Raw genomic sequence first — 22,384 nt, 5'->3', positions numbered from 1 at the left:
AGGAGCATAAGTGACCCACTTAGCACCAGTTCTAAGGCAAAAGCAATGACCCGTTCAGTTTCTTAACAGGAGCTGATAAGTCTATTCAATCTGAAGTAGACTTTTTTTTTTTATTTACCCTTCTTTGAAAGTAGGTTGTCAACCTTCAGAGTTCGGTCTAAGACAAATAGAATTAGATTGTGTCAGGGTTTATTTCTCTCAAAGCGGGCAGCTTGCATGAGTCCATGCATGGGAGCCAGTTTGGAACTGAGCTCCTTTGTGGTTAGAGTACACAGTTTATGTACCCCTTCTGGAGGGGCTAGTATCACAGCATCATCATTTCACCTCTGGATGGAGGAAATACCTCTTTTATCAGACCCCTCCCCCAATTTGAGCTCTGTGGACTAAAGAATCTATCTCCACCCAAGCATGAGTTGAAGACAATGGGCTTCCCTACCTTACTCTAAATTACTTGTCAGCTTGGGTGAGGGCTGACCTGGATAAGGAGAGTCAATGCAATCTCATGATCAGTAATGTCCTTCTGAAGAAAAACTGAACTTAAAATGAGGACTTTGGATGAAGGGGCCTGGGGAAAGCTCTGAATCTCCAAGATATTGTTTATTAATAACCATTTTTCACAAGGTCAATGTTTTCCTCCACCTCCCTCAAAAAAATAAAGTAGGAGTATAGCCAGAAATGAATATGATATAAAATCAAAGAACATTTAAAGAGTTTTTAAAAAGCAAATTAACAACCTTGGTCCTAGACAACAGAGATGGGTCAGTCACATCTCCCTCCTGTTGGTAGAGGGGGCAAAAACCCCAGGTGCAGACTATTAGATACCCAGTCACACTCAGTCACTACTTTGCTAACTGATCTTTATTACAAGGGAGGGCTCTACACAGTAGAAATGAGGAACAATAATTAAAAAATGATTGAGATATAAAAACAGAAGGCATCCATAAAGTTTCTTTTTTTCTTTTTAAAGAAAGAAAGCCAACAAGATCATAGATTTAAAGCTGGAAAGGAAGGGGGAAAAGGGGGAGTCATCTAACCCAAGCATCTCTTTTGGGAGGAGGTCCTTGGGGCCCAGAGAGGGTAAACAATTTGCCCATGGTCACATGAGTAGTGAGTGGTAGATCCAGAATTCAAACCCAGCCCTCTGATTCCAAATCCCATGCACCCCACTGCCTCCCAAAAAACCTAAAGTGGGGCCTAACAATGTAGAGAAAATAGTGGAATTTGAGATGCAACATAGTCAAAGCTAAGGAAAGACCTAAGTAAAACCAGTCTTTCAAAAACATGGATCGCAATCAGATCACAGTTTACATAATAATGTGAAACATAAAGAACAACTAGAAACTTGTTGTCTTGTCTTAATCTAGGAAAAAGCCCTAACAGGTTAATGGTTACACATTGGAGATAAAAAGGATGTGGGAAAAGAACAGGGATGGAAAATGATGATACAGGGTTCTAGCTGCTTGATAAGTTTTAAAGGAGACACGAGTCATATGTGCAGCTGGAACTTGGACATTTAGCTCCTCAATATTTTCCCCACACTCTCTCCCCTCTCTGTTTTAAGTAAAATTAAAGTCTTCAGAATAAGACTCACCTGCTCCCAGTCCCCAAATCTCGGTGGGGCAGAAAGAGAGAAAACTACTTCTTGTTCCTCTCTTTTTCTGACTCTGAGGCAACTAAGGGGCCTATCTGATATACTGCCTGAATTGAAGTCAGAAAGCCTGATTTCCAGCCCAGCCTCAGCGACTTGATTAACTGTGTAACCCCTGAGCAAGTCACTTAGCCTCAGATTCGGTTTCCTCATGTATAAAAGGAGTTTAATAATATAGCGCCTATCTCACAGGATCCGCCTGAGCATCAAATGAAGGAAACATATAAAGTATTTTGCAAACCTTAAAATTATAATACATACACATGTGTATGTATATGTATATATAGATACACACACATATATAGGGTGGTATGTTGTGTGTGTGTGTATCTATATATACATACATATATGTTGGTAGGTATGTATTATATATACATATATACTGTTGGTGTTCAGTGGTTTTCAGTTGTGTCCAATTCTTCATGACCCCATTTGGGGTTTTCTTGGCAAAAGATACTGGAGTGGTTTGCCATTTCCTTTGCCAGCTCATTTTACAGATGAGGAAACTGAGGCAAATAGGATTAGTGATTTGTGTGTATATATATATGTGTGTGCATGTATATGTGTATGTATATATATATATATATACATTGATAATCCTTCAAGATCATTTGAGCCCCTATAAGGGCCAAAACCTGAACTAATCTACTAGAAGAAGCACCCTGGCCTTTGCTTTGCTCTCTAAGTGAACTCAAAATGCCCCTCCCTTCGTCAGCAACTAAAAGATCTAATGAAGCTAACTAGGTGCATTCTTCTGTTTGTGATTGTCAAGGACAAGACACATTGAACCGGACACTATCCTGAATAATGGGATTTTTTGTATCTTGCATACATGTTATGTTATGTTATGTTATGCTATGCTATGCTATGCTATGCTATGTTGTACTGTGTTATGTGGCGTGGTATGGCATGGCATGGCATGGTATGGTATGTCATGTTAATAATAGAAAAAACATAGATATACTGGATCTATAATTTCAGTAAACACTTGGACACTTATTATATTTATAATCTACCTTAAGAGATTCCTTTCTCATATTATGGTTAACACACATGGAGACTGTATTTTGGTTGACACAGGAGTAGAGATTGCTCTAAGAGTATAAAGGGGTCTCCTTCAGCTTTTTACCTCTGAGTTCCAAATTATTTTCTGACTGATTCTCTGGCTCAATGAAAATAAATAAGCTTGTACAAGCACATATAAGCCTGACTGTTTGTTCATTGATTAAACCCTTGTTTAACGTCAATTCCATGGTTTGTTTATTGAGCAAGCCTTTGGTAAAGGAGGAAACTTAATCTATCTGTTTATTTGGACAAAACCTTTGGTAAATGGTTGACAACAGATATATGCTAGTATTGTTATTCAGTCTTTCTGAACTATCTTGGGGGTTCTAACCCCACCAATGGTTTCCCGATTGCCATGTATTTTGGTCTGTCATCTTGCCTCTAACCTGAAGTTCTCATCCTTGCCTATGTCTTCTCCCACAACCACATCTCTAGGTAGGAGTCTGCTGGTAAATATTTAATACTCAATAACCAGTTTTCTGAAAAGCAGAAACATTGAAATTTAATATGCACTTATTAACATTTTCTCCATCACTTTATTAAGTCTAGACAATCAATAAAGCAGTAATTCAAGCCCTGCGTTTTAGCGTTTGCCAATTTCTGAAGTGCAAATGCCCACATTGAAAATTTAACAACTAGTCTCAGGAGCTTATACAACCTGATTCCAGTACACTCCTTCCAGGGTTCCAGTGTTTTTTACCTATTTCTAAAACAACTATAGCCAAGATCAGAAAGAAAGAAGTAAATTTTGGGGAAAAAATTTATAGTTTCTCGGATAAAGGTCTCATATCTCAAATATATAAAGAACTTTGTAAAATCTGTAAGAATACAAGTCATATCCCAATTGACAAATAGTCAAAGGATATGAACAGGCAATTTTTAGATAAAAAAATAAAATGAATTTGTAAACATATGAAAAATATTCTAAATCATTATTGATTAGAGAGATGAAAATTAAAACAACCTTGAGATATCATTTTACACCTATCAGATTGGCTAAAATGATTGAAGGAGAGAGCAACAAATTTTGAAAGGAACATGAAAAAATTGGGACACATTCGCTATTGGAGGAACTATGAACTGATCCAGCTATTTTGTAGAACAATCTGGAATTACGTCCCAAGAGTTATTAAGCTGCCTACACCCTATGACTCAGCAATACTTCTTCTAGGTCTGTTTCCCAAGATGATTAGGGGAAAAGGAAAAGAGTCTATATGTTCTAAAATATTTATAGCAGCTCTCTTTGTAGTGGCAAAGAACTGGAAACTGCAGGGATACTGATCAACTGGGGAATGGCTGAATAAGTTGTGGTATATGATTGTGATGGAATATTACTGTGTTATAAGAAATGATAAGTTCAATGATCTTAGAAAAGCGTGAATAGACTCGAATGAAATAATAAGGAGCAAAATGGGCAGAAAGAAGAGAATGTTATATGCAGTAACAGCAGTATTGTTTTAAGAACACCTTTGAGCAAATAAGTAATTTTGACAATTTTTAATACCCAAATTAACTACAAAGGACCTCTACAGGAAGATGCTACCTACATGCTATTTATCAGAAAGAACAAATAAATAGAAGTATGTACAGAATGATTTTTACATATATACATATTTGTGTGTCATGGTGACTATCTCTGGGGTTGGAGGGAACAAAAGGAAAAAATGAAATTTACACGATAGCTTTATTACATATTTAAAAGGAATAGCAAATTGTACATAACAGATCTGAGGTTTCATGTGCAATCCTCTTTTTTTACTTATACTGTGTTAAGGAAATGCTTGTCTTATTCCATCAATTAAAAATAAAAAATAAAACCCATATATTTATACTTCCCACCCTGAATCAACGTCTTCCTGATCAAAAAAATCCTGTTCCCGGGTTCTGGAAATACTTGTTCTCTCGGTCTTCGCCTCCTGGCTGCAAGACCCAGGTGCAGCCCCATCCGTGCAGGTTTCCATAGCTACTGCCCTCCCTGAGACTGCCTCCCATGGACACGGTCTATGCACCTTGGTAAGTCAATGTAGCAGTGGTTTACACGCTGTCTCCTCTACTGGAAGGTGAACTCGCCTTTTGTTTTTTGTACCGCCTGCCCCTCTGCACAGTGCCGGGCACAGACTATGTTCTCGTGCCCCAGCTCGGGACTCCAGGACTGAACTTGTGCCAAGGCGGGTACGATAGCCTAGACCGGGGAGCAGCTTTGTCCCAAGGAGGAGGGGCAGGAGGCTCGAGCTCAGGATGGGACAAACGTGCCCGCAGGCGCACAGGCAGCGCACGCACAGTCTGGGCACGGCCAAGGAAACTCGCGGCACCCGCAGGGTCTCAGCGGTGCCAGGGCTTGGGCAGCTGGGAGCCCGCACACAGGCCCGTTCCGAGCTCCGGGCTCGGCCTAGGCCTGGAGCTTGGGGCAGGAGGCGGGGGTGAAGAAAGGGAGGAGCCTAGATCTGCCCATTTCCTGCCCACTGGGCCTGCCCCCTTGGAGCTGGAGATAAATTCCCCCCGCGCCCAGCCTGAATTCAGAGTTACCTGATCCACCCTGTTGACGACATGGCTATGATCTTTGGCTACTGGGACATCCGCGGGGTGAGCGCTCTCCCGACCCTGGGGGAGGGACGCGGGGAGCGGGGAGGGGGACCCAACGATCCGTGCCCGCCGCTGAGCCCCGTGCCCCTTTGTCTGGGGGGGTGGGAGAGCTGGAGGAGGGTGCGCGGCGGCCTGCGGCTGCTCCCGCGCCACCGACCCCCAAACTGCTGCCCAACCTCCGGCCCTTCGAGGGACCTGCCCCTCTCCTGCAGCACGCAGTTTCGGGGTTCGGTGTAGGGGGCAAAATCAGATTGAGGAGGGTCTAGGGAGACCGGAGCGCAACAGATGGCCTCCTTTAGCGAGTGCATTTCTGCCTTTGATATCCGTGCGCTTTTCTTGGGGGGTCCTTCCTACCAAGGGCCACAATTCATTTCCACTTCTCCCCCTATTCTCTCCTGCTAACCACCAGCCCTTCCTAGCTCAGTTTGCCACCATTCCCCTTACGCAGACTGACCTCACTTTCGGTAGCTTAAAACTGCGCTGAAACTTTGGTGGCTCTCATTTCATACGATGGTCTTTGGCTCAGTTTGTGCCCCAGCAGAGGGAGGAAGAATGCAGATGCTGCAGCCTGGGGGCGTCGGCGCCCTTTGCTCTACCCCCAGAAGTTAGGGCCCCCAAAACTTATGCCTCAGCGCAGTGGTTGGGGGATGTGCCAAGAGAGAAACATGATCACTGAGAGGGCGTCTCCACTCCCTAACCCCACTGTCTTCCCCTTCCTCAGCTGGCCCATGCCATCCGCCTGCTTCTGGAATACACAGATTCAAACTATGAGGAGAAGCTGTACCGTTGTGGGGATGGTAAGTTAAGGGAGAAGGGAGCTCGACTGCCTGCAAAGAGCCCAAGACAGAACACAAGGGGGCCAGGAAAGAAGGCCAGCAGCAACTGCAAACTGGCAAAGGTGCCCAAGTTAAAAATGGCTCTTTGCAAGATGTTGCTGATCTATGATGTCTAGCCAGAGGGCAGGATTAGAAATCTAGGTCTGTGGAGTTAAAGCCTTAGACTTTGTCCTGGCTTCTTGGACCTACCGGAAGCTTCTCAGGCAGTCTTGGTGAGGATGGCTAACGCACAAGGGAGAGTCTATCAGGGGTGGGGAACCTGAGGCCTCCAGGCCACCTGTGGCCTTCTGAACCCTTGGGTGCGGCTTTTTGTCTGAGTCCCAAGTTTTACAGAACAGATCCTTTTATTAAGGAGATTCATTCTGTGGAATTTGAATTCTGTCAAAGGGCTGCACTTGAGGACCTAGAAGGCCACAGGTTCCCCACCCCTGCCCATCTTTCCCAGACTTTAGTCCCAAGATACCTTCTAAGCAGAGCAGACTGGTATCTGGGGCCCTGGGCTTCTCTGTCATTACTCTGCCTCTCTCAGGCCCGGAGAACCTTCCCATGTGGGGTCTTGGTGAGAAGGGGCCAGAATTTCCAGAAGGTCTAGGGTTACTGCTTTTCCTTTTCCACAGCTCCTGACTATGATCGCAGCCAGTGGCTGGACGTGAAGTTCAAACTGGGCCTGGACTTCCCTAATGTAAGTGTCTGCATCAGGGGAGGTGCTCCCAAATTCTTGTCTTTCTGGGCCTTGGCTTGTATGGGGCTTGGTGGGGCCCCATGGAGATTTGGGGCCCTGGAGCAGAAGTGCCAGGGACCATCAATGACTGTTTCACTGACCTTTCTCTACTCTTGCAGCTACCATACCTGATTGATGGGGAACATAAGCTCACCCAGAGCAATGCCATCTTGCGTTACATTGCCCGGAAGCACAACATGTGTAAGTTGTGGTAGAGGGGTAGTAAAGGAAGTCCCAAATTCTCAGAGGCTGGGGTGATAAGGGTAAGTCCTCTTTCCACCCACCTGCAGGTGGTGAGACTGAGGAAGAGAAGATTCGAGTAGACTTGCTGGAGAATCAGGTCATGGACTTCCGTATGCAGCTGGTTCGGGTCAGCTACAGCCCAGATTTCGTGAGTTTCTCCTACATAGGTTGGAATGGGAGAGAAACTAGGGGTAAAGATAGGAAGCAGGGTCTGTGGGTGCCAAAGGCTTCCTTCTTCCTGAATTTGTCTCCCTGATACCTGTGTTTCAGGGGCTTTCAGACCTGAAGGCCAACCTAGGAGTTGCAGCTCTTAGGTGTTCTGAGGTGACTCTGAGATAACTCTGAGATGTCCAGGCCCACACTCAAGCATCAGCTCCCTCATCTTTGTAAAGAGAGAACACCTTCTGGGGAGAAGTAACCCAGTAATGAGCTCACTTTCCCTGTCCCAGCTGTTTGTTCCTACAAGAAAATGCCATGATCCCCCTAGGATTTTTTCCTTAGCTCCACTGAGGAAGGGGCTACAAATTTTCCCCTATCTGGGAAACAAGCACACAATATTGGGGGAATAGATGAGATGAGATTTTTAGTGCTCTAAACTACAGGAAAGGCATGGGTTTAAAAGAAGAAACACGGGAAAGTCTTATAAAGTTGCAGTACTTCTTTAAAGTTTGGATGAAATTCAGGCTTTTTTACAGTAATGTAGCAGCAGATATTTCCTTTGACCTTCCAGCCTCTTGCCCTGGAGGCCCCAGTGGTTTTAGCCATGGGCATCCTTCCCTTTCCTGATCCTTCTTTTCCCTCCCCTATCCACTTTAGTTATTTGACTCATACCCACTAGCCAGGTCTTCCTTAGAGACCCAGCTTCTTGGAATCTCATCATCATCATCATCATTCCTGGAGGCTGTCTGCTTGGCATCAGCTGTCTTTTTTCCTTTAAAGCCAGCACCTTCTAGGTGGCCAGCCATTCTATTATAAGATCTTAGATTTAAAGGTGGAAGAAACCTTAGAGGTTGTTCATTTTATAAAAAAGGAACTGAAGTCCAGAAAGTGCATAATAATAGCTAGTATCATATAGCATTTTAAGGCCCCCTTTCTCCTAATGTGGGGTCCCCAAGTCAGCAAGCATTTATTAAGTGAGTATTATAAGCCAGGCACTGTATGAAGCACTCCCCATCCCACATGATCAGTCTTTGTGGATGGGGTAGATTAGTTACTCTGGAGATGGGGTACATTTTAAAATAGAATGGGTAAGAATGTGGGGTTGTCATTTCTGCACCATCATCATGGATTGGAACCTACATGTTATCTCATTTAATCTTGATAATAACCCTCTGAGGTAGGCACTGTTATTACCCCCATTTTATCTTTGAAGAAACAGTCTGAGAGTGCTTCAGTGATTCGGCCACACAGTGTGGTAAGTGCCTGAGATAGTTTCAAACCCAGATCTTTCTGTCTCCAAGTCCTGGACTCTTTGCTATACCACCTATGATAGCTACCTAAGTGACTTGCCCATGGTATATCTAAGGGATACTTTTTAAAGTTCCCAGCTCCTTTTGTATAATAGTAAGGCTGGGTACCTCATCCCCAACCAAGCTATTTCCTGATGCCAGTAATGAGCACCACCCACATCCCCAGATTCATTTTGCTAAGTCATCCTTCAGGTAACCCCAAGGCAATGTTCTTACTATAACCCTGTCATTGATTTCATAAAGAAAAAAAATGTAGACATGGTGATAGGAAAAGGCAGTTTGCTATCAAAGATAGGAGATTAGACTCTCATTCCTCCTTAGAGCAAAGAGAAGCAGTTTTAGGGGAGGCACAAGGGAAAGCTCATGGTCCTAGTCCCTGAGAGGAGATCCCGAGGAAAAAGCAATGTAGTGAGGATGGTGACTGTTTATTTCCCTCTGATTCAGGAGAATCTGAAACCTGGGTACCTGGAGCAGCTCCCAGGTCAGCTGAAGCTGTTCTCCCAGTATCTGGGAAAGCGGACATGGTTTGCAGGAGACAAGGTAGGAGCCGGGGGAAGGAAGGGAGGGACCTTGCTCCCTAGGAACTTTAGATCTTTTCAATCTATGACATTTTTCCACCTTAGATCACTTTTGTGGACTTCCTCATGTATGATGTCCTAGACCAGAACCGAATGTTTGAACCCAAGTGCCTGGATGAATTCCCAAATCTGAAGGATTTCCTTGCCCGCTTTGAGGTAAAGATCCAGCTTTTCCTGTCTGCTCATGCCAGACTCCCTCCTGTTATTCAGCCTGGGACCCTAGGAAGCCAGCCCCCTCTCCCTGATTGCCAGTACTTATCCTTGTCTCTGGAGGTAACCTGAACAAAAGGTTCCCTTTCTCTAAACCAGGTTTCTGTAGATTACCAGTAGTCTGCATGAGACAGGGGAGGCTAGTTACTCTAGGGGGATTTTGAAATTGAGTAGGTAAGGGCATGTGGTAGTCATTTTTTGGGGGGAGAGAAAGATGAGGTACAGTGAAAGACAAAATCTGACTAGAAGGCTTAACCTCTGAGCCTCTGTCTCATCTGTAAAATAAGAATAATACTCACACTACCTACTCTAGAGTGTTGTATGGCATGAAAAGTGCTGCATCAACAGGAGGTGTTCATTACTGTGTTGAGAGAGCATGCCCTCTGGGTGGAGGTCAGGGCCTTGACTTTATTTTCCCCTCTTGTTCCACCCAAGGCGCTGGAGAAGATCGCAGCCTATATGCGCTCGGACAAATTCTACAAGCTGCCCATCAATAACAAAATGGCCAAATGGGCCAACAAAAGAGCTTAGCTATGCCAAGGCCCAAGCAGGAGAGGGGCTTTCCACAGGCCCTTCTCTGCTCCAAGAGACCTGGTATGCTTGCCAGGCTCCCCAGGCCCTGCCCTTGCTGTTTCTGAAACACACTTGTGTCTCCCTCCAGCCTGCTCCCCATGTTTTGGCGTTGGTTTAGGGGGAGGTATGGTCACTGAGGCAGGGGAACGGCCCGAGGGCAGGGAAGACAGATAGATCGCAGTGGGGCTGGAAGAAGGGCCTCACTCCCTCCCCCCCACCTCCCTCATCTTTTCCTGCAACCTTGCAAACTTGCTCTGGAAATTAAAAATAAACATGAATCTGTGTGAGCTATGTGTCCATCTCAGTGATTGTGGGGAGAAGCACCCCAGGAGGAACAGGTGAAGAGGGAATGGGACTGGAGCAGTTAAACTGGATACTCAAGAGACTTCTTCCTCTGGGACCCTTATCCACCTTTCCTGCTGTCAGTCAGTAAACATTTATTAAACACCTGCTATGTACCAGGTATTGTGCACAGGGGAAAACATTAAAAAGTAAAAGGTGATCTCTGCTCTCAAGGACCTTACAGTCTAGTGGGGAACCCAAGCAAAATCTATACAAACAAGCTATATGCAGGAGAAATAGGAAACAAAAGAGAGAGGACAACTCTGTTCAAGTCTCACTGCCCCTGTCCTCCAGCTCTTCCTGTTCGGACCACTTAGGTACAACCCAGCGAGGAAAGATCTCACAGGAACCCAGCTAGGTCCGATATAATGGAGTGCCTGTCCTCCTGGCTGCCATCTGTAACGTCTGAAATCCCACCATTAATGACATTCCTTTAGGTCTTAAAGTCATACCTCCTATCAACTAACACTCAAAGGGATGAGGGGGATGGGGGAAGAGATTAGCTGGCAACCAGCTGACTTGGTAAGAGGATGTAGGATTTCAGTTAGACCTTAAAGAACAGATAGAATTTCAATAAGCAAAGAAAGGGAGAGGCAGGCACTCTAAGCAGGGGGAAAATGATGCAGCAGGGTGCAGAAAGTGTAAAGTGTATTCAGAGGACAGAGAACAGACCAGTTTGGCTAGAAGAGTGGGTTTATATGCATGATAAAACAGCAGGTGCTAGTATGCAGAACCTTGAGTGGGCTGAGAAATTTGAACTTTATGGTCAACATCATTAATTTCTGAGTTCTGATAGGCTTTCCTATGCTAAGTCACCCTGAAATCCTTCCATTTTTACTGAATTATTCAGGATAGCTCTGACCCTCAGGCCCCATTGTTTTCTCATGGCCTTCCCCTCTCTGTTTCTAGGGGCCTCACAGCCTGGCAACAGCAGCATTCAAAGAAGGGAGGAAAACTACAAAAGAAAGAAGGAACTAGGCTAGGGCTTTTAATTAGTGAGAGCAGGCTGAGGGCAAAGAGGATTCTGATGGAAGGGAGACTTTTTGTTTGAGGGGGGAGGGTTAGAAGAGCTGGCACCAAGGATGGTCTTTTGAGGCCTATGGTCTTCCTATCCCAGAACCTCCTGCCTCTGGCCTCCCTTGCTGGGGGAGAGGAACCATTCTTCCTATTCCCCATAGGAGCATGGGATTCCAAAGCCTGGAAGTTACCTTAAAGATATTCTTGCCTCATTCTCACCACTACTCCCACTCCCATTTTACAGGAGAGGAAACTAAGGTTCATAAGCCACTCAGCTAGGAAGTGACAGTCATTTGCAAACACATGCAACTCTAAATCCAGGGTTCATAACTGGAAATAGGCTAGGGTAGAAATTTTAGGGAGCACTGATAGCACCATCCCTGGGCTTCAAAGCACCCCTCATTTCTCATTCCCTCTTACTCCTTTATCCAATCTACTGCCAAGGCCTCTTGGAAAGATTTCATCTCTCGAATTTGCCCCCTTCTGTCCTCTAACCCTGCCTCCACTCTAGTTATCAAGTCAAATGGATTATTTCAATAGCTGCTGATCAGTCTGCCTGCCTCAAGTCTCTCCCCACTTCAATCCATCCTCCATTCACCACTATAGTGATTTTCCTAAAAGTCAGGTCACCTCCCCTACTCAATAAAATTCAGTGGCTCCCTATGGCCTCCAGGATCAAAGACAAAATCCTCTGTTTAGCATTCAAAACCCTTCATAATCTAGCCTCCTGCACACATCTTTCCACTCTTCTTACACTTTAACCCCCCCATCTCTCCCACCCACCCACACATGTACTCTTCCATCCCGTGACACTTTCCTCCCAGCTGTTCCATGAACTGACCCTCTATCTTTCAGCTCCAGGCATTTTTTCTGGCTGTGTCCATGCCCTCTCCCTCCTCATTTTCACCTCCTGGCTTCCCTGGATTCCTCAAGTCCCAAATTAAAATCCTTTTACAAGAAACCTTTCCCAATCCCTCTGAATTCCAGTGCCTTCCCCCTGTAAATTGTTTCCCATTTACCCTACAGGTAGATTATTTGTACATCACTGTTTGCATATTGTCTACCCCATTAGTTGTGAGTTGTTTGTGGTCTTTTGGCACCTCACTTAGCACAACAACTGGCATAGAGTAGGTACTTAATACTTGATGATTGACTGAACATATCTCCCCAGCAGTGACCATTCTATGGGCCTGGAACTTTTGCAAAGTCCCAGAATGAACTCCCTCCCCACTGATGGTTGCAACCCAGATGAGCCTCCTTCATCCTCCCCACCTCCCACCCACCCCTTCCCCCAGTTGCAAAAATTATTGGGCCTGGCTCTGACAACGTTGGATGAGATGTTCTCGCTGATACTCATCCTTTGATGCAGTTACTGCCTTCACCAATGCAGCTATAACTCATCCCTTCTTATCTTGGGTGCCTCCTACCCTTGTTCTCCTGTAAGACCTCTCCAGGGCCCCCACAATGTACCAGGGCCCTTCCTTCTACCTTCTTGCTCTGCGTGGATATCAATGGAGCCTACAGACTGTTTACAGTTTCCAGTCACACGCCACCCTTCTCATACCTGTGCAGTTCTGGGTTGGTAATGTGTTGAGCCCACTACCCAACACCCACCACGTGTGTCTCCATTGCCCTCTCCCTCCCACACTTGCTCCCTAAACAATATTCCTGGGACAGCTAGATATAGATGTTGAATTCAGAGTCCTGGTCTTCCATGTGTTTCTTTTTCAAGGGAGAGGGAAGGAAGAAAATATGCATTTATAAAACCCCTACTATATGCTAGGCATTGTGCTAAAGTGCTTTACAAATATTATCTCATCTGATCTTCACAACAACCCTGACAGGTAGGTGCTGTTATTCTCCTCATTTAATAGTAGAGGAAACAGATAAGCAGACTTTGAATAACTTGCTCAGGGTTGGAACAGCTACTAAGTGTCTGAGGCTGGATTCCAACTCATCTCCTGACTCCAAACCCAGCACTCCATCCTCTACACCCCTCACACAGGACAGGGGAGTGAAGAAGGACCTGGCAGAGATAAAGGTGAGGTCCCTGGAGAGAAGTAAAGGGGTAGCAGATGCATTAGATGGCTGAAGAGTGGGAATCCAAAATCAAAAGGAAAAGCAGAGGAATAGTTACAGCACTTTATTAGAAACCCTGTGCTCCAAGATGAGGGCCAGGAATCTTCTTAGCAGCCCTCCACTGCAGCTGGATCAGCCTGGCGGTGATGACTGTTCCTCCCAGGCCTTTGGTCCACGTGGGTCACTACTTATTACCCCAGCAGGCTATCTTTGGAAAGATTGGATACGGCTGGCAGCGTTCAGAGGCTAAGTAGGCAGCGATACTACTCAGACTCTGGTGGGAGGGAAGAAGGGAGAGGGGGGAGAGTGTCAGTCTCCCAGTCCTTCACCTCTCTCACCCTTCACCACCCTTGGATAAGAACCCAAGCCGTCACAGCATGGGTTCAGCACTCCCACTACCAGGTCCTGGGTATGTAGCCCAAGGTTTAGAGTGGGCTGAGGAGAAGACACAGGACTTTGATTAAACCAAGCATGAGACACTGGTCGGCTGCTGGAATAGGGAAGGAAGTCATCTACAATGTGGTTCTTGATTCTAACACCAGTCATTGACATTCGTGGTACTGCAGATCTGTATGCACTAGGAACTGATAGGCTTCTAGAAACAGACATTGATTGCCAACAAACCTAGCCTCCCTCTTCTTCCAATTTACGCTCACACAAGCAAGAGCAAGATGTGTAGACAAAAACCCTTCAATGCTTATCACAGAGAATTCTCTTCAGAATGGGAACCCTTCCTTTTCATAGCATGTGGGATTGGGAGCTGTAAGATGGAACCTTAAACAATCATCCAGGCCAACCCCTCCTCATTTTTTCAGATATGGAAAATAAGGCCCAGAAAAATCAAGTGAGTTGCCCAAGGTTACAGTTACTAAGTACCAAAGCTGGATTCAAACCCAGTGTCCATTCTACCTCATGTCATTCAGTATAGCCTATAATTCCAGCTCCTTCCAGCCCTAGTCAAGGTCTCTTTGGAGGTCCAAAAAACAAACTAGATTCTTAAGAGTTTTGCCCTGCGAGCTTCTATCTCCAGTCAAAGTCTGAACTCTTCCTTCTGGGAAGCCCTGAAATAAAATGAGGAAGCAGGATACCTTCTGCCAGGTTTCTTTTAATTCCCCTGCTCACAGAAGGTTTCCCTCAACCAGAAGATCTCATTGGCCAGATGCCCATATTAGCTCAAGTTCCTTGCCAGGTCTTGCCTTAAAGAAAGGATTAACATCTGAACTGTTTGTTCTTGCACCATCATCCTTCCATAGACATTTTATGTCTTTCCAGTCCCCAAGATTACATAGCAAGGACAAATTTCCTGCCATCTTGCAATAATCCAGCTCCAGCCCTTCACATATGAGCATCTACTACAAGCCTTTCCTTTGACTTTTAACAGGCAGAGATGATTTCACTCTGCATCAAAAGGGGTACAGATAGATGGCAGTCAACAAATATTTAAGTGTTTACTGTGTCCCTGAGCACCACAGATCCAAGAAAGGCAACAACAACAACAAAAAAAATCACCATGAGGCATTATGATATAATAGTTAAGGAGCTGGTCTACAAGCCAGGAAGACCTGGGTTCGAATATCACCTCAGACATATATCTGCCTCACGGTGCCACTAAACCTATAAGTTCAGAAGGAAGAAAGAAGTGCTAGTTTCTTCACCTGGGAGGAGTTCCCCATACCAGGGAAATCTCAAGTTCAGTCTCTATCCCTTAGTTAGGGATGATATGCTGTCCTGATGTCCTCATATTTGTAATAAGGTGAATGTGTCTCTTGCCTAAGTCTGCTGAGGATCACTTAAAACCTATCACAACTTAAAACCTATTACTCCATGGAAAACCTGAATTCTAGGCTAACTACTTCCCTAAATAACAATGGGTAAATCACTGACACATATGGACTTCAGGTTCCTTCTAGACCTAAAATAAAGTAAGCTCTAACATAGGAAATACCCAACCAGTTAAAAATTTGTTTGGTGAAAGAGAAAGCGTAAGCCGGCTATTCAGAACCCCATCAAAAATCTGAGGAGTTCAGCACCCTATGCATATGAATACGAGCATACTCAATCACAAACCCTAACTCCAACAAGTGCAATTCCTATAACTAGCAATTCTAGAGAAATAGAAACCAGGACTCAGCTACCCTCTATCCTCAAAGAGACTAGTTCAGTCTAACTCCCTCTTCTCTACTGAGCTCACCCACAAACCACCACCCCCCCTCCAGGAATAAGTAACCCTGACTCTAGGCCCCATACTGCTCCCTAAACCCTGCCTGCTCCCTATGTACATTAACCTCAATGACCCTCCCACCCAGAAAACAGAACTCAAGATCCCTCTGGCCCCAGGCAGTCAGTCACAGGGGAGCCCAAGTCAAGGAAATGAACCTGGACCTGGTGACCTCAAGGAATGAGCATACACTGAGCACTGATGGATTTGCCTAAGAGGCGCCTGGCCAGGAGTCCAGCAGAGCCTGTCCACTCCATCCCTCCAGGCCCCAGGGACACCTCAAAGGGGGAATATAGCCTCAGATGGTGAAAGCATGGAGGGATCACCTCAAATCGATCTAAGAAATCCTTGAGGTTTGTGAAGTCATCCAAGCAACAGGGGTCAAACTTTCGGTTCTGGTCAAGGACGTCGTACACAAGAAAATCCACATAAGTGATCTGGCAGAGGGAAGGGAGGGAAGAAAGAGTCAAATCAGTGAGATTTTTTTGCTGCCAATGAGAAAAAAATACCCAACTTTCCTTTCTTCCAACTTACCTTTTCCCCTGCAAACCATGTCCACTTCCCTAGAAACACGGAGAAGAGCCTCAGTTGCCCTGGAAGTTGCTCCAGATATTCAATTTTCAGAATTTCCTGGGAAAGAAAAAAGAGGTATTAGCCATAAGTAGAGAGAGATATAATAGAGAGCTTCCCTGAGGCCTGGTGCAGACTTTCCTCTAGATCTCTGCTTGGGCCTGGGGCCAAAGCATGCATACACTGGCCCCCAGGTAACTTTCTCCAAACAGGCTATATTCCTCTCCCTCATAGGAGGAAATTAGGGCCCTGATGACAAGTGGGAGAGACTCCGACTCCCTCATTCTAGATCTCACAGATTCAAAGCTAGAAGGGATCTCAGAGTTCATCCAATTCTGCCCCTTCATTTGTCAGAGAAAGAACTGAACCTCAGACAAATAACCTGCCCTAAATCACTCAAGGAATAAATATCAGAGGTGAGATCTGAACCCACAGATTCAATGGTCTTTTTCCTATGCCAATGGTACCAAACTCTAATGTATTGTTTATTTTTGTTAAATATTTCTCAGTTATACTTTATTCTGGTTTGGGCTGCACTGATACCTCTGGATTTATTACACAATGCTAAGTATTGAGTCCTGATATAAATCAAAGCCATGAGTTGAGGAATTGGGCATCTTTCATTAGGATAACAGGACAGCAAACCTGGCACCCTGGGGGATGTCCAGTGAATTTCCCAACCAGAGAGATCCATGCAAAAGTTTTTATAGTTTTAGCAAGAGGGAGATAGGTAAAGTAGCAAAGCTTGGTCATGAGACCCCAGTGGCCCTTGGCAAACTGGGCAAGGAAAGTCATTGTCATTCTGGCTGTTTTGCCCTTCATGCCATGAATCCCATCGGGCAAGGACATTCAGAAGCTGAGATCAAGCTAGAACTGGGCTTGCCTCAGGTCAATATATCCCTGGATTAGGGAACCGAGGGTGTGGCTCAGCTCAATCTAAACTCATTCTTTTAAGGGTAGAAATGTAAGGACAATATGGGGATTTTGACATTGTCAAGGTGACTAAAAGGTTTAGAAGGTCCACATTACAATCAGGATCAACAATTTTCTGTCATTACATTAACAATTTATATGAACAGTTTTGTCACTAGTATGACATAGGAGGAAAAATTGTGGAAGGCAAGGAGGAGGGAAGGAAGGAGGAAGAGAGGGAAGAGAGAGGAAAGAAGGAAGGGAAGGAAGAAGGAAAGCAGGAAGGAAGGAAGAAAAGGAGAGGAAAAAGGAAGGACTTATTAAGTGCCTACTATGTGCCAATTACTGGGTAAGCGCCTTACAAATATGATTCTCATTGGGTCATCCCAAAGATAACCTTAGTGAGAAGGCTGGAGCACCTGGGGAACATCTCCTGCAGGTGGTGTCTGAGCTGAGTCTCAAAGAATTTTAAAAGGTGGCGGTGAGGAGGCAGATCACCAGCAAAGCCAGCCCAAGGGTGGGGAATGAAGAAAGTGTTTTTTGAGAAGCAGCAAGTGGTCTTGTAGCTGGACTGTGGAATGTGTGGAGGGAAGAAGTTTAAGAAGTCTCAAAAGGTAGTTAGGAAGGGGCCAGCTTGTGAAAGAGGGCTTTGGTTGACTCATGACTCTGAAGATGGCAATGGAAGGGCAGACTGGTCAAAAGGCAAGGATTAGTTAAGAGATGGCTAGGTAGCTAATGCCTGGCACCATCCAGACTGGAAGGAATCCCAAAGCTGAGGGTAGAAGCAGAGTGGAGGCTTTCCTGGATCCTGTAGCTGCTAATGCCTTCTCCTCACAAATCACCTTCCAGCAACTCTGAGTCTCTTTGGTCTTCACCCAGTTATTTACATGTAACCTCTTCCACTAAAAAGAGAGCTACTTGAGTGAAAGACTTTTCTTTGCATTTCTAGAACTTAGCGTGCGATGTTTGACATAGAGTAAATATATGTTTCTTTACTGACTGGCTGACTGGAGAGAATGTGGAAGAAAGGAGGGAGAAAAGAAATGACGTAGCAGTTGTGATAGTCTACAAGCTGCCAAGTCAGCTGATATTATTATTATTGATAAGGGCAATGAATTTAATGATCAATTACTAATATAATAACCAGCATGCTTGAGGGAAGGAAACAAGCATTTATTAAGCACCTGACTACATATTGCCTGGAACATGTTACATGCTTTGCACATATCTCATTTGATCCTCACAACAACCCTGGGAGCTTGTAAGAGTACTGTTATTATCTTCATTTTACAGATGAGGTAGTAACTGAGGCAAAGAGAGGTGAAAATGCTTGCCCAGAGTCACAAAGCTTAGTATGTGTCTAAGGCTGCATTTGAGTTTGGGTCTCCCTGTCTCCCAGGTACAGTGCTCTATCCACTCTCCTACCCAGTTGCCTCTGCAGAAAGCACTGGAGCTTGAGGGTGAGAAGACAGAGTCCTACACTCAAATTCTACCTCCAGCCCTTATTAGCTGTGCAACCACAGGCAAATTACTTAACCTGAGCCTCAGTTTTCTTATCTGTAAAACAGGAGTGACATGGTGGTTCTGAGGTGCTAATCAAATAAGATAATTACTATGTTAGGCATTCTGGAAACCCTTAAGTACTGTGAAAATGTCAGTTACCATGGCTGACTTTATGAAGGATTTATGTCCTACAAAGCCCTTTGGCCAGGACATTGATCCTAGTCCAGCTCTCCTGTTATACTGACAAATAGGGTTAGAGGAAGATAGTACAGGAAGGTCCCAGCAGTCCCCCAATCCCCTACACACACACACACACACACACACACACACACACACACACACACACGTGCTCAGATCCTAGGGCTAGATATCTTAGCGCTGGCACATTCTCCTTTCCTGCTCCCCTTTCAGGCAAAGGGACCCCCAATCCTTGCAAAGGAAACTCACAAAGTCTGGGTTGTGGCAGACCCGAGACAGCTGCAAGCGAACATCCATGACATGGTTCTCAAGCATGTCCACTCGAATGCATTCTTCCTCAGTCTCCCCACCTATAGGTGGGGAGGATGAATAGATATATTCATTATCTTAGGAGGATTTAAGGATCCTCTGAACACCCAGAGTAGTCAGAAGATACCTTGGTTCTTCAGATCCTAGCTTCAACATTCCTACCTATGTGAACTTGGTTACATTGTTTAACCTTACTGGACCCTAAGATGTGTCATCTGTAAAATGGCACATGCTACTTGCCCCCTACTTGTACTACCTTCCCAAGGTTTTAGAAAGAAGGGGCTTTTTGTGTAGCCTTAAAACATGGGTGAGGTCAGCAACTCGGTTCCAGGATAGCAGCTCCTAAAAGTCAGGATCCTCCTCACTGTCTCTAAACACCCCCCATTCACTCACACAGGTTGTACTGTCGGGCAATGTAGCGCAAGATGGCATTGCTCTGGGTGATCTTGTGGTCCCCATCAATCAGGTAGGGTAGCTGGAATCACAATAGGGATAGGTCAGACAAACAACTGAGGAAGGTCTCTGGGCCCCCTTCTCCCCACATCCCCTTACTTCCATATGAGGCTGAGATGCTACTTATATACCCTGGGGAAAAGGTGACATTTAAGCCCCATTTAAGCCAGGGAAAAGGAAAAGAAACAGGGACAGAGGCATCTTTCCTGATGCAGACACCTACATTGGGGAAGTCCAGTCCCAGAGAGAACTTCACATCCAGCCATTGGCTTTTGTCAAAGTCAGGAGCTGTGGGTAAGAAGAGGCAGTTATCCCACCCAGACCTTCCCCTCCACCACAGTCCTATCTTTCTCACCAAGACCCCACATAGAGTGGCAACAAAGAAAGGCTCCCTCGCTTGGCAGAGATCTCAGAAAAGACAAAGAAGACCCTGGGGCCCCATATGCTTTCCTTGGGAGATATCTTAGAAATAAAAGGGGAATTATTAAATAATAATAACAGTGATAGCTAGCATTTATTTGGCACATAGTAGGCACCTTGCTCGTGCTTTTCAAATATTTCATTTGATCTTCCTAACAACCTAACCCTATTTTAGAAATTGAGGCCAACTGAGGTCCAATGATTTGTTCCAGTCAGACTGCTGATAAATTGTCCAAGATCAGCCCAGAGCTCTATCCACGCGGTCCCTCAGAAAGAGGTCTTGGGAATCTCCCTCACTCCAGTTCTCCCCAATCTTCTCCCTGTTGCCTTTGGAAGGAGGCAGCCCTGGGCTCCACCTGGATCAGAGGACCCAGATCACAGATTTAGAGCTGGAAGGGGCAGCAGGTCCTGCTGTGTGATGCCAGGGCTGGCCGAGGGCCGGGGGGCGCAGACATGATTTGGCACACCTGGACAGACACGGCCCCCCCTCCCTCAGCTCTCCATTACCATCCCCAAAATGGTACACTTTCTCTTCATAGTTTGCGCCGGTGTACTCCAGGAGCAGGCGGATGGCGTGGGCAAGCTGTAGGGGCAAAACCAGGGCAAAGGAGTGAGTCGAGGCAGGGGCGCTCTTGGGGGCAGCCTAGAAGCCCCTCCCCACAGTCCTCATTGCGCTCTGGGACCCCTGCCCGTGATGGGGGACTGCTGCGGAGGGGAAGGGGAGGAGAACGGAGCTGGGTCTGGGACTGGAGAGAGAGCCTAAGGAATCAACAGAGGAGGGGGTGTCCGCCCCCTCCCCAAGGGGCAACAGGACAGGTAGCCTAAGGGGGATGAGGCCAGGTCTGATCCACCAGGCTACCCAGTCCCAGCTGGGGGCCCGGGGCTGGACAGGGAGGGAAGGTGGGCTCTGCCTGGGAGGCTGTGGGGGGGATGGCTCACCCCGCGGACGTCCCAATAGCCAAGGACGATAGGCATGTTGGGTGTCGCTGTGATGGGCAAGGAGCCGGATCTCCGAGAGTGCCCGGGGGAGAGGCCTTTATGCCCCAGTCAGAGGGGCGTGGCGAGGCGGGGGTGGGGCGGGGCGGGGCGGGGCCCGGACTGAGCGATCTCTGTTCTATTCCGCGCCGAAGGGCGGAGCGCACGGACACACCCCCGGCTCCTCCCCACAGACACTCAAACGCACCCCTGCCCAGCTCCTATCCCCAAACGGACTCGCTCACACCCCCAACTCCTCCCGCTCACACTCACCGCCCAGGCCTACCTTTAGTGATACCTACACTGAAGCACCTCAGCTCTCTTCCCCCACCCCGAGATCACGCACACCCCCAGCCTCTCCCCGTCGTCCTCACACTCAGATCCCCAGCTTCTACCCCCAAAGTCACACCCATACCCTTCTTCTTTTCTCCACTCACCCCCCCACTTCCTCCCCCAGACACACTCGTAAACACACACACACACACACACTCACACGCCAGCCCCTGCTGCAGCTCAGCTCTCTAAGGGCCACTGCACCCTCCTCCTTCCCCCACCCCAAGAGCAGGAACATCTAGAAAGAAAGGGACGTTTGTTGCCTCCCTCAGCCCCGGGAGGGAACAAAAAGCTGGGTCCTTGAAGCATTACAGAGATAAAGGCCTGCTGCTGGGGCTGGTAGTTAGGTGGGGAGTGCCACGGCCAGGTCACGCCAGGCACCTGGGGAGGCTCTTACTGTGGGGTTCAGTGGGAGCTAGGGAGAAGGTACATGTAAAGGGCGATCAATGGACGCTAGCAATCGTCGGCCTTGTTTCCAAAGCTGCCGGTGCTTTTCTTTCTCTTAAGCCAGGCCACCTCGTATAGCCCCAGAATCCAGGCACAAGACCCCTGGAGCGTTCTTCAATGACCAGCAGCCCCGGGGGGTACTTTAAGACATTCTGCGGAGCCCTAGTGAGGTCAGCCCCATATTATATATTTTATCTTGGGAGAGAGACTAGAGAGAAGGAGAGAACGGGTGGAGATGCAGGAAGGTCCTGTGTTAGGGAGGCTCAGATAGACTCTGAATCTGTCTCTTAGCGGAATCTTCCCGGGGGGTGGTGTGGGGGGGGGTAGAACTGAGAACCCGGGGGGAGGGGGAAATATGAAACTATCTCTATGGGAAAGAAGCAATAAGAGAAATCCTAAGAGATAAATGACTAAATTGCTTAGTAGCACGGAAGTCAGAGCATATATGTCCTGTTTATAATAATGAAGCATATGAATGTCCATTGGTCATGTCTGACTCTTCGGGACCCCATTTGGAATTTTCTTGGCAAAGATAACAGAGTGGTTTGCTGTTTCCTTCTCCAGCTCATTTGATAAGGAAACCAAGGCAAACAGAGTTAGGTGACTTGGCCAGGGTCACACACTTAGTGTCTGAGGCCAGATTCGAATTCAGGCAGATGAGTCTTCCTAAATCCAAGCCCAG

At 46.3% G+C, this 22,384-nt stretch overlaps 2 protein-coding genes across 2 annotated transcripts; one reads left to right on the top strand and one right to left on the bottom strand.

The window, feature by feature from the left end:
- The first annotated feature begins 4,922 nt into the window (after nt 1–4,922).
- GSTM3 (glutathione S-transferase mu 3) lies at nt 4,923–10,213 on the top strand. Its single transcript, XM_072644268.1, has 8 exons — nt 4,923–5,296; nt 6,018–6,093; nt 6,750–6,814; nt 6,973–7,054; nt 7,144–7,244; nt 9,010–9,105; nt 9,189–9,299; nt 9,789–10,213. Exons 1-8 carry the CDS (start codon nt 5,261–5,263, stop codon nt 9,882–9,884), a joined length of 663 nt encoding a protein of 220 aa, XP_072500369.1. The 5' UTR covers nt 4,923–5,260; the 3' UTR covers nt 9,885–10,213.
- A 3,200-nt stretch (nt 10,214–13,413) lies between these two features.
- On the bottom strand, nt 13,414–21,562 carry LOC140527369 (glutathione S-transferase Mu 4-like). The gene is made up of 8 exons (XM_072644260.1): nt 20,887–21,562; nt 20,455–20,530; nt 19,751–19,815; nt 19,468–19,549; nt 19,015–19,115; nt 16,117–16,212; nt 15,909–16,019; nt 13,414–13,638 (listed from the first exon to the last, which is right to left on the bottom strand). The coding sequence occupies exons 1-8, from the start codon at nt 20,920–20,922 to the stop codon at nt 13,549–13,551; spliced, it is 657 nt and encodes a 218-aa protein (XP_072500361.1). The 5' UTR covers nt 20,923–21,562; the 3' UTR covers nt 13,414–13,548.
- Between the last annotated feature and the right edge of the window lie 822 nt (nt 21,563–22,384).

This window comes from Notamacropus eugenii, chromosome 2, assembly GCF_028372415.1.
Source record: "Notamacropus eugenii isolate mMacEug1 chromosome 2, mMacEug1.pri_v2, whole genome shotgun sequence".
Taxonomy (NCBI): Eukaryota; Metazoa; Chordata; class Mammalia; order Diprotodontia; family Macropodidae; genus Notamacropus; species Notamacropus eugenii.
Note: the sequence above shows the minus strand (reverse complement) of the source record. Positions and strands in the feature narration are given on the sequence as shown.